The 11,764-nt window shown below is 60.0% G+C and overlaps 1 protein-coding gene across 1 annotated transcript; it reads right to left on the bottom strand.

The window, feature by feature from the left end:
* Positions 1-3,372: 3,372 nt before the first annotated feature.
* Positions 3,373-10,804, bottom strand: ETH_00008030 (uncharacterized protein; the record flags this gene model as incomplete). The annotated part of the gene is made up of 4 exons (XM_013374089.1): positions 3,373-5,432; positions 5,729-6,093; positions 6,119-7,985; positions 8,224-10,804. The coding sequence occupies 4 exons, from the start codon at positions 10,802-10,804 to the stop codon at positions 3,373-3,375; spliced, it is 6,873 nt and encodes a 2,290-aa protein (XP_013229543.1).
* Between the last annotated feature and the right edge of the window lie 960 nt (positions 10,805-11,764).

Raw genomic sequence — 11,764 nt, 5'->3', positions numbered from 1 at the left:
TGCTGCTGCTGCTGCTGCTGCTGCTGGGCCCGCTGGTGTCGCTCCACCTGCTGACGCTGCTGCTACAGGGCTGCCGCCAAGGTTTTGAACCCCATCTGAAGATGCCCCTCCAGTTGCTACTGGAGGGGACTTGTTGCTGCTGCTGCTGCTGCTCCCAGCAGCAGCAGCAGCAAGGCTGCGCGGGGAATGTCGCATCCCATTAGTTGCAGCAACGTTGCTGCTCTGCCTTCCAGCTGCTGCTGCTTCTGATTTGCGCGCAGCGGCTGCTGCAGCCTTGATGCTTTTTCACGTAAGATTGTTCAAGGTCCGCTTCCGCTGCCGTCGCCGCTGTTGCTGCTGCTCCTGGGGAGCCGTAGCAGTTGTTGCTGCTCCGCTAGGGCTGAGGCTGTCCCATCAGCAAGTGCTGCACCAGCCGTTGCTGCTGCAGCAGCAGCAAAAGCCTGCGGTTGCCACTGTTTCTCCTCTGTTCCTTGCTGCTGCTGCAGTTTCTCCCGCTGCTGCTGCCGTTGCTGCTGGGCCCGCCTCCAGGAAGCGCCCTTGTCAGTCCTGCTGGCGGCAACTCGTCAGCAGCAGATGGGCACCGTCTGCGCGGCTGCGCGGGTCCGAAGTGTCTCTACACCGCACAAAGTCGATTAAGGGGCCCTTTGGCTGATGAGCTGCTGCGCGAAGCACCTAACGCGGGTTGGCCCGCTGCTGCTGCTGCTGCAGGCTCAAGAGAGTGCTTCTCTCTGCGTCCTCCCTCTAAAAACAGATAAACCAACTTACTAAATTGGGAGTACGTGCAGCAGCTGCTGTAGCGGCTCTTGTCAGGCCTGACCGCCGCATGCACGGCCTGCGGCCGCTGCTGCTGCAGCCGCCACAGCATCCGTAGCAGCTGCTGCTGCTGCTTTCTGCACTTGCCTGTTTTAGGCCCATTTGGTGGTCCTAAAGCACTTAATAACAGAAAGAAGGCTGACTTTTGTGGGGGGATCCAAAGAACTGGCGAATACGCCGCCGACTGCGCCCGCTGGTCAGGTGCGCAATCCTGCACACCGCCGCCGCATCAGCAGCAGCAGCAGCTGCTGCTTCTACTGCTGCTTCTTTGTTGCTGAGGCGCCTCAGTGGCTCAGCAGATGATGCACTAGCCACTGCGTAGAGAGGGTGAAGCGGCTCGGCTGCGCTGCAGCAGAGTGTAAGCGTGGCTGTAGGGAACAGCTCTGAGTACAGTTAGTGATTTGTTGCAGTGTCTTGGGAGTGTTGGGCAGCAGGCCACTGGGGCTGTGAGGTGTACGTTCATCCGAAGGGAGGGATATCCAGTAGCTACATCTACGCCGCGCTGCAATTGTTTCGTGTTGCTGCTTGTGGGGTTGAAACTGAGGTAGCAGCTGTTCCTGAAGAGTAGTTGGGTGGTCTTTTGCAAGTGGGCCTTTGGTGCCAGGGCTCTTGGGACTTTAGGGCTAGGATCTAGAGTTTAGGACTTGGCTGCTGAAGTGCTGTGTGGATGTCTCAGTGTCCCCGGGCGCAGCAGCAACGCGTGCTGCGACTTTGCTGCTGCTGCTGCTTTGCTGCTGCTCATTAGAGTGAGCTGCCTGAGGGCCTAGAAAATGGGAAACAGCAGCATCGGGGTGTCTAGACAGCGCTCCGTGCCGTGTATATGCACTAAGGAGGCTTAGCTGGCTCAAGCAGTGGTTTGAAGCCTAAGGGCTAAGCCAGAGGCCTAGGATTTAGGGTTTAGGGTTTAGGGTTTGGGTGTTGAGTCGCTTCGCTGTAACCCGCAGCACTCCCCCCTTCCTCTACGCCTACGCAGTGGCTGCAAGAGCCCTCTAGAGCTCCCGTCAGGCACCTGGAGCAGCAGAGCAGCAGCTGCGCAGCAGCTCAGGCAGCTGCAGCAGCAGCGCAGCAGCTGCTGCGCACAGCACACAGCTCAGCTCACAGCGGGGAGCTGCAGCAAGGCGGCCAGGGGCGGAGCAGGTCCCTGAAGCCCCTGGGGGAAGCGCAGCAGCGCCAGAAGCTGCTAAGTCAGCAGCAGAATGGAGAGTTGCAGAAAAGGCAGCAAAAGCCCTTTAGTGTTCCTGCTGCAGCTTCTTGCTGCTTTAGTCTTGCGGCCAGGCACAGAGTACTCGACATTAAAGCCCGCCTCTCGCGCTCTAAGGCGTTCTCGACACGGAGGGGAACAGCAGCTGCAGCAACTGCTGCAGCAGCAGTTCAACCTGCTGCTCGAGCAACAGCAGTGGATGCTGCTACAGCAGCCGCTGCTGCTCCATTTTCGTGCAGTTCGGCGTTTGCACTTCTCTAGAGAGCTGCCCCTAGCAGCTAAGCTAGCATATGCATCGTGTGCTTGCTTCCTGCCACCATAGCAGAAGCAGTTGCTGCATAAGCATACTGCTGCTGCGGCTGGCAAAGCAGCTGTTAGTATTGCTGCTGCCGTTGCTGTTGCGGCTGGGGTCTCTAAAGCAGCAGGTGCAGCAGCAGCAGCCGTGCGCACTCAAAAGCGCGTTTGCTGCACTCAAGAAGCCCAAGGACTCAGTTACAGAGCAGCAACAACTGTTACTGCAACCGTGTGCACTCAAAAGCGCGTTTGCTGCACTCAAGAAGCCTACGGACTCAGCTACGGAGCAGCCGCTGCTGCTGCACAAGCCCTGCGCCCTCCGGAGGCCGTTTGCTGCACTTAAGAAGCCTATGGACTGAGCTACAGAGCAGCTGCTGCTGCTGCAGCAACCCTGTGAACTCAAAGCCCACTTGCTGAACTTAAGAAGTCTAAGGACTCGGGCTCCATTGTTTTAGGCTAAGTCCTGCACTTTATCCCCCGCTAGCCGAAACACTGTTTTAAGGCGCTGCGGCAGTTTGGCTCCCTAACTGGCTGCCCTGAGGCTCCAGGGCCCCAGCAGGGCCCCAACAACGCATGCAAACGTGCATGCACGGAGGCCCCGCTGCATGTACAAGTGCATGCATGCAGGCCTGCGAGGCCCACGTGCATGCACTTGTGCATGAAGGCCTGCAGGCGGGCCACCGCTTGGCACAAACAGGAAAGCCCCAGATCCCACGAAGCAAGCAAACCCGGAAATTACCAACAAAAAAGGCCAGTTGCTTTCGCTGGACCTGCTGCTGCGTCTGTCGCTGCTGCTGCTGCTGCTGTATAATCCCCTTGGGAACCGGCTGGACAGCCAACAGGGTTTGTAGAGAACGTCCTGCCACTGTGCGCTGCAGCTGACGTAGCAGCGACAGATGCAATAGCAGCTGCTGCTGCCGGTACAGCAACAGCTGCTCAGCAGCTACTGCTACTGCTGCTGTTACTGCATTTGTTGTTTTGCTGCTGCTGCGGATGCTCAGAAAGAGCACGGTTTTACCTTTACCCTTGCACCGACCGCACCTGCAGCAGCAGCAGCGCCTGCCTCAGGCGCCTGCAAAGCCGTCCAGGGCAACGCGAAGCCTTTTCGCTGGAACTGCTTCGTCGTGTGCTGCTGCTGCTGCTGTCGTTGGTGCTGCTGCTGCTGGTGCTGCCGATGCTGCTTGTGCGTTGCCTGCCTCCTCCCTCTTCGGTCTGTGCTGACCTTCAAGAGGTGCAGCTGCTGAGGCAAAAGCTGCGCGCTCTCGCTGCTGCACCCCACTGGCTGCTGGACTTGCTGCTGCTGCCGAGGCGCCCTCCCAGGGAGAAAAGTGTTGCTGCACCGGCTGCGGTGGTTGTTCCTGTTGCAGCGCCTGTTGCGGCGGTAGCTGCTGCTGCTGCAGCGGCAACTGCAGCAGAGTCTGCAGCACTTCCTGCAGCTGCTGCACAGCCTGTCTGCTCAGTGCCGCAACCCTGTGGAGAAGCATTTGCTGCTGCTGTTGCTGCTGCTGCAACACCCCCTCCTGCCCCGACATTCGCTGCTGCCTCAGGTCGATGTCCCCTAACACCTGCAGCTGTTGCATACGTTGCTGCTGCTGCTGCAGCGCGTGCTCTAGCTGTGACACGAGCATGTGACGAAGCTGCTGCCTATCTCTCTCTGCTGACGTAGCGGCAGGCGTAGCCGACGACTCCTCCTGTTGCTGTTGCTGCCGCTGCTGGTGCTGCTGCTGCATCTGCAGGCGCTGCTCTTGAAGCTGCTTCTCCACAGCCGCCACTTCTTTCGCTCGATTTAGCAAAGCTAAAATGTCCCCAGCGAACTCTATCAGTCGTTCGCCTTGAAGTGCTGCTGCTGCTGCTGTTGCTGTTGCTGAACTGACCAGAGCAGGAGCAGCCGGAGCAGCTTGTGGATTCACGGAGGGCCCGCTGCTGCTGCTCTCGCTGCTGCCCGTCTCGCGCAGTGAGCTCCCTGCTAGTGCGTCTGGCGCTGCTGTTGCTCTTTGCAAAGTTGCAGCCAGAGCTGCCTGTGCTGCTGCTGTACTTGCTGCTGCAACGGGTGCCGGCAGCGCTGCCACGCTATGTTTGAGCAAGCCGCCATGATGAAGCAGCGGCGGGGCCGCGAGAGCCTCAGCAGCGCTGCAGACGTTGCTGTTGCTGCTCGCTGCTTTCCACGTAGGCGACAGCTGTTGCTTTATCTCATCCACCGCTGCTGCTGCTGCTGCTGCTCTTCCCGTTGTTGCTGCTTGAGCAGGCGATGCCGCTGTTGTGGGAGATTTGTCTGTGGCACGTTGTGCACCTGCCTTTGGCTCAGCTTCAGCGGCTGTTGCTGCTGCGCCTGCGAGGGCTCCTGCCGCCGCTGCAGCCGCTGCTTCTGCTGCTGCTTCTGCTGCTGCAGCACCTGCATGCACAACAAGCTCTCGGTAAGCAATGCACGCCTCTCTGGCCTCGTCTGAGCTGCCGTAACGCGCAACAGCAAACCCCTTGCTGCGCAGCCGCCCTTCAGACCTCCACTGGCACCGCCACAGCTGCCGCGCTGCATCAAAGTAGACACCGGTGGGGGTGTTGCTGCCGCTGCGGTTGCTGCTGCGGCCAGAAGAAGGCTTAAGTCCAGCGCCGCTGCTGCTGCCTGCTGCAGTAGGTCGCAGAAAGGATCCGTCTTCCTTTGCTGCAGGCGAAGAGGCTGACTGGCGCTGAGCGCCAGCCTGCTGCTGCTGTCGGTGACTTGGAGAGGAGGCCTGCTGTCTGCGGCCCCTCGATTTCGAGGCGGCGCCAGCAGCGGCAGAAGAAGTGGCGGCTGCTGCAGCAGCAGCTGCGGCTGCTGCTGCTGTTACGACACGGTGCCGAGGAAACAAACGACGCTTTGCTGTGGCTCCCGTATGGTACAGGCCAGCAAAGAGCGCGGGCAGTAGCCGCAACTCGGACTGAGACTGCTGCTGCTGCAGCTGCTGCTGGAAGTGCTGCGCGGAAGTGCTCGAGGCCCAGGTACACGCTAAGCGAGTACCGCCGCCCGCCTCCGCCCCGTCAGCCGCAGCGGCCCACTCTTGTGGCGCAGTTTGCTGCTGCTGGCTGCTGCTGGTCGTTGCTGCTGGCAACGATCGGAAGGGAGATAAGGCCTTGTCGTTCGCTGGCACTGAAAGCAGCACAGCAACCATCAGCACCACGTTTCCAGCAGGCATAGGTTGTTCACGGAACTAGCGATGCAGCTAGCTAGTTGGCTAGCTAGCCAGAAAGCTTGCCATCTGCATCGGGAACTAAACAGCACTGGCAGCTTCAAACTCAGAGGCTCTCCAAAAGGCAGTGCAAGTAGTGAAGAAGTGTGCAGTTGCACTGCGGTGGTTACCGCGGAGAAAGACACAGCCGGCTAGCTAGCTAGCCAGCTAGCCTGCCAGCTAGCTATCTGGCTGAGCTTCAGGTCGCGCTGCTTACCTCTGCATATTGCATGTATTTCCTCTCCCGCCTCTTCTATCAACTCTGCAGCAATAGGAATGCCTACGTCGAGCTCAGACCCTCTGTGGACAAAGCCGGTCAGCTGCGTCAGCGCTGCCAGAAGAAAGCCCTCGAGGTCCCCCTCAGTATCTGCAAGTGCGCTGCTGCTGCTGCTGCTGCTACTGCTGCTGCTGCTGACGGGATCATGGCCTTGCGCGCTGCCCGGGAGCTGCAGGGCGCCTGGTGACGCCAGCAGCGGCTGCTGCTGCAGCTGCTGCAGAGGCGACGCAGGCCTCCCCTCTCCATCACTTTCCACGCCACTGCTGCCTTCTTCCGCTGAAGTCACTCGGAGGCTTACGCCGCCGCTGACAGTGCGCGCCCAAAGAGTACCGGTGCTGTTGATGCCGCTGCTGCTGCTGCTGCTGCTGCAGGTGCTGCTGCTGCGACAGCAGCAGCGGGCCCAACACGTCGCACGGCTGCAACGCCTCCGCTGGGGCATCCTGGCCTGCTGGACCAGAAAGAACGACAGTGGAAAGCTCTTCGGGCTCCGCAGAAGCCTCCTCTACACAGCTGCCGCTGTCGTTACCGTAACAGCAGCAGCAGGTCCCGCTGCAGCAGCAGCCTTTGCTGCTACGGTGGCTGCTGCAAGCTGTGCTATTCCCGCTGAAACCCTCAGGCTGCAGCGTCCCAGAAGTCGCCTGGGTGCACTGCCGTGCTGCTGCAGCGTGGTTCGCTGCTGCTGCGCTACTTGCCGTAACTGCTAAAGCTGGTGCTGCAGCTCCCGTGCCCATAGTGCGGCTGATATCCCGTAGGGCTAGCTGCTGCACTCGGGGCAGCAGCAGGCGCTGCGTCGGCAGCAGCAGCGTGAGCAGCAGGGAGAAGGTAAGGGTGTCACCAGCAGCCACATCTGTTACGCCGACATATTCGCAACTGAATCCAGGCACTTGGTGCTGTTGCAGCTGCTTCGGCATCTGCTGCTGCTGCTGCTGCTCCTGCTCCTGCTGATTCAGTGATACCAAGACGGCTTGAAAGACAGCACGAGCTGCTGGTTCGCTGCTCTGCAGGAAGTTCCCCGATACACAGGTTTCTGATTGCACCTTTAAGCTGCAGCAAGCACTGCTGAGGAGCTCCCCCTCTGTGTGCTGCTGCTGCTGCGCAGCGTCTAGCAGCTGCAGCGCAACAGCAGTGTCGATGCACTCAGATTTGCTGCCGTAGCACATGCGGTCGCCGCAACCATGCCTAGCCTCCTCCAGCTGCCGCACACTGTCGAAATAGGCAGCTAGAGCTCCGCCTGATGCTGCGGTGTTTTTCCGTTGCTGCTGCTGCTGCTGCTCCTTGGTGTGCTCGCATGTCTCGTCTGCCACAGTTTCGGGCGCGCCTGCATCTTTAAGAGCTGCTGCTGCCTTTGGCGCCTGCTGCTCCTGCTTCATCTGCAGCTGCTGCTGCTGCTCCTCCTCCTCCTCCACAGCTGCTGGCTCCTCAATCGGCACGTCTGCGAGAGGCTTGTTCAGAAGTGCCAGCCGCTGCACAGCTTCGTCTAAATTAAGGGCTCCTACAGGCTCATCCGCAGCAGCAGCAGCAGCAGCAGCAGCGGACGTGTTGCCTTCGACCAGGCCAGAGTCAAGGTCTTCTGCAAATTGCTGGAAGCTTTCACTGCTTTGGTGGCGCAGTAGAGGATGAGTAGCCTCTTCCACTTTTACTGGGCATTCTTGTTGCTGCTGCGGAGGCTGTTGCTGCTGCTCTGGCTGCTGCTGCCGCTGGTTCTCCAAGTGGTGCAGTCTCTGTGCAAAGTCGCTGGAAAGCATGGCTGCTGTTGCCAGCACCTGATGTCCCTCTGCGGTGCAGCGCAGAAGCTGCAGGGGCTGCTGCTGCAGCTGCAGCCACGGTGACAGCCGCCGCAGAGCTAAGCAAAATGCCAGGTGTACAGACACCGCATCTAAGACGCAAGGCTGCAGCACTTCATGCAGCAGCAGGCGCCACAAACTGTTCGTTCCATCTTTATCCCCCGCGTCTTCTGCGCGCTGCTGTAGAACTGCAGCAAAGAGCTCAAAGCAGAAGAAGTCTCCCCGCCACCGTAGCCCGATGGCCAGTTGCTGCTTTCCCGCCCTGCTGCTGCTGTTGCTGTTGCTGCCGGATTCAGCAGCTGCTGCTGCTGCAGGCCTGAAACATCCCGTTCTGCAGGTCGAAGGCCGAGCGAAATCGCCCAACCGGCTTATAAGGCCCTCGGCCACTTCGCACAACTCCGCTGCGTAAGAAGCTGCACAGACGCCCCACACCCCACACCCCACACTGCAAAGTGTACGTACACCTAACGAACCGCGCGCAGCTGTACCTACACCCTACACAAAGCTTCTCTGCGCTGCAGCTTTCAAGGTGCTGTTTGCATGCCCTCTTCAGCTTCGCTGCTGCAGGCTGAAGACAGGGCTCGTCCCTACGGCAGCGTGCTGCTGCTGCGCTTCACCTAGGTCGGCTAGCTGCCGCTGGTATTGCCTCACCTTCCACCGCAGCGTCGGCCAGCAAGATACGAAGGGTCTGCTGCGGCAGGTTAGGAAGACAAAACTTGTCCTTAGCCTGGAGTGGTTTCGCCGTTGCTGCTGTTGCTGCTGTTGCTGCTGATGCTGATGCTGGGGCTGCGGAGGGGGAGGCGTTCGGCTGCGAAGGCAGCCCCAGCAGAGCTCCCGCGTCTGCGTGGTATATCTGCTGCTGCTGCTGCTCTTGCTGCACAAGCAGCGCCATTTTCTTGCAGCGAAACCAAGTGAGAGTCATTCGCCGCAAACGCCGCAGCACGCGGGAAGTCGGCTCCGCTGGGAAGGCGCGGTGCACATCAAGCAGCAAAAGCTTCACAAGTGAAATGTCCAGCTGCGCGTCTGCATGCAGCAGCAGCTGCCGTTGTAATGCTTCGCCGCTGCTGCCGTTGCTGCTGCTGCTTTGGTGCGATAACTGCGCGTCACCAACGTCCTTACAGCAGCAGCAACAGCAAGACTCCCTCGCTTCTGCGCCTCCCCTGCTCTCGCCGTTCATGCTGCAGCTGTTGCTGTTGGAGAATTCCTGCAGCAGCTTCCGCCGGCGTGATGCATGCAGCAGCAGCAACGCAGACACACGGAGATGCAGCACGGCCTGCGCAGCAAATGGCTTTCCTCCTGCTGCAGAGCGCAGCAGCCACACGCCCTCCCTGTGGCTGACGGACGCCCGTGAGGCTTTGCTGCTGCCAATACCCAAACCCCTGGTGCTACTCGTGCTGCTGGTGCTGCTGCAGCCGCTGCTGCCTGCTCCAGTGGCGCCCTGGTACACGTAGCAGGTGCGGCTCCTGCTGCTGCTGTTCTCTACTGCAACAAACGTTGGAGGGTCTGACTCCAGCAGCTTGAGCAACGAATCTGCTGCCGTGCAGCAGCTGCACGTACACCGTAACCTGCTGCTGCTGCTGCTGCCGCCGCTGCTGCTGCCGGCTGGTGCGTCCTCCCTTTGGGCGGCAGGTTCCACGCTTGCTGAATCAACATTCATAGACGCAGACGTGTTCTGGGGTCGTTCTTCTGCTGCCGCTGCCAATTTAGTTGCTGATGCGTCTGTTCTTGCTGCTGCTGCTGTTGCTGGTGCTGCTGTGCGATTCTGCCGCTTCTGTTTCAGCAGCAGCGCCGAGTCACGCGCCGCAGCAGCAAAACGACGGCCAATGTGGTAGCCGTAAAGACGGGTGGGAAATGCCACGGGCTCAAAAGTTCCAGAGTTCGGGGCAGCAGCAGAAGCAGCAGCTGCTGCTGGTGAAGCTGGTGCTGCTGCAGCAGAACCTGACGCTCCTTCTGCCGTATCCCCCTGTGCAGCTTCTGCAGGAAGCGCCGCTGCCGTTCCAAGTGGTGCGGAGGTGGTCCCAGCTTTTGCTGCGGCCTCTGCAGCTCCTGCAGGTGCTGCTGCTTCTGTTGCTGCTGCGGCTTCTGTTGCTGCTGCAGCCGGCGTGGCCTCATCTTCCCTCCTGAGATGAACTGACATCCACGCCGGAGGAGGGCCCACAAATGCAACGGCGGGCACATCTCGGGCCAGCACGTCCTCAGCAAAGGCAGCAGCTGCCTGTTGTTGCTGCTGCTTCTGCTCCTGCTGCTGCTGCTGCTGCTGCGAGCCTTGCGCGTCCCTTACCGTAGGGCAATCATGAAGGCACGGTTCAAAGGGCAGAAACGGCGAAGCGTGTCTACTGCAGCGGCTACAGCAGCAGCAGCTGCAGCAGTGACACGGTGCTGAGCGCTGCTGCTGCTGCCGCTGCTGCCTTGCTTCCTGGTTGGGCCCGTGCTCTCTCCCAGCGGTGTCTGTTGCTGCTTTCGGCGCCGCTGGCCGGCCCAAGAAGTCCAGGCGAAGACAGTAGCAGGCGACATCGTCTGCATACCTAAGAGGCACAGCAGCAGCAGCAGCAGCAGCAGTGGGCAAAAAGCTGTAGCGCTCTGCTGCAGTAGCAGCAGCTGCTGCTGCTGCATCGCTCCGACACAAAAAAAGAGGCAGCAAATCCACCAGCGGGCCCTCTGCTCGTGGGGGCACAGCAAGGCTGCAGCTGCTGCCGCTGCAGCTGTACCGTCGCTGCTGCTCAGGGCTGCTGCTGCATACGCTGCAAACGCAGCCCGCCCCTTCATCGCAGCAGCAGCAGCCACTGCTGCTGCTGCCTCTGTGGCAGCAAACGCCGGGGGCAACGCCAGCCCAGTGCTGCCTGTACAAATCTGGATCTGCAAGAGCAGCAAATAACGCAGTCGTCCTGTCTAGCAGCACCTCCGCTGGCTGCAGCATCAGCCGCATTGCAGCCTCGGTCTCCCTGTTGCTGCTGTTCACGAGTACGCCGCTGCTGCTGCTGCTGCTGCAGCCGCTGCTGTTGATGCTGGCACCGGTGCTGGCCCTGGTGCTGTTGCTGCTGCTGGCGCTCGGAGACTGGAGAGAAGCTGAGGGAACGGTAGACAGCCCTTGAATAGTTTTACCGACGCCTGCAGCAGCATCTACTGCTGCTGCTTCTGCTGGAACTGGAGCTGCTGCAGCTGGAGCTGAAGCCGCTGCGGCTGCTGCTGCTGCCAGTGCAGCAACTGGTGCTACTTCACCTCGCGAGTCCATGGTGCTTGAGCAGGAATTAAAGGCTTCTGGATTCGGAATAAATATTCTTCCCTGTTGCTGTCGCTAGGGTTGCTGCTGGTGCTGCTGCTGCTGTTGTTGCTGCTGCTGCCTATGCCACCACCACCACTGTAACTCTTGGTGCTTCTAGCCATAATGCTGCAGTGAGGACTGCGGCTGTTGCAGCGAGCTCGTGTGTGCTCGGCTATGCGGTGCGTGGCCTATTGTACACTGTGTAGAAGATGCTAGAAGAAACTGCCTGATATCGGCTGCTGCTGCTACTGCCACTGCTGCTGCTGCCGCTGCTGCCGTTGCAGCTGAAAATCCTGCTGTTGCTGGCACTGCTAAGATCACCAAGGCTCGCGCTAAAGGCCAAGTTGCCCGTGTGAGGCTCTTGGCGCTACCGCTGCAGCTGCTGCTGCATCTGGAGACAATCGATGCTGCTCTCCTCCCTTCCCCGGAAGGCAGCAGCAGCAGCAGGCGCAGCAAACCGCGAGCGAAGGGTCAATGCCGCAGCAATGTTGCTGCTTTTAAGGAAAAAGTGCAACAGCTCCAGCAAGGGCTGCTCTGGCTACTGATGGCAGCCCAGTGCCCATGCGGAGCCCAGGCTCGAGCAGTGGCAGCACCAGTGGCAGCTGCAACAGCACACGGCAGCGTTGCTGTTATTGGTGCTGCTGAAGCAGATGAACATGAAAGGGAAAATGCACTTCTGTGCCTCCTTTATGCCTTCGAAATGCATCACCAGCAGCAGACGCAGCAGCAGGAACAGCAGCAGCAGCAGCCGCAGCAGCAGACCTTCCCTCATCGATGAGCTGCCGTTACTTGGCCTCCAGGCGCAGCAGCAGCAGCACACAGGAACAGATATTCCTGATGTTTATTCATTGCCTTTCCTTGAGCTATACATTCCCTCTCGTTCATCTCCTCCTTGTCTCTCTGCTGCAGTGGCGCAGCAGCAGCTGCCAA

The sequence above is a fragment of the Eimeria tenella genome, genomic scaffold (assembly GCF_000499545.2).
Source record: "Eimeria tenella Houghton genomic scaffold, Eth_scaff19, whole genome shotgun sequence".
Classification (NCBI taxonomy): Eukaryota; Apicomplexa; class Conoidasida; order Eucoccidiorida; family Eimeriidae; genus Eimeria; species Eimeria tenella.
This window is presented reverse-complemented; position numbering and strand designations above follow the sequence as displayed.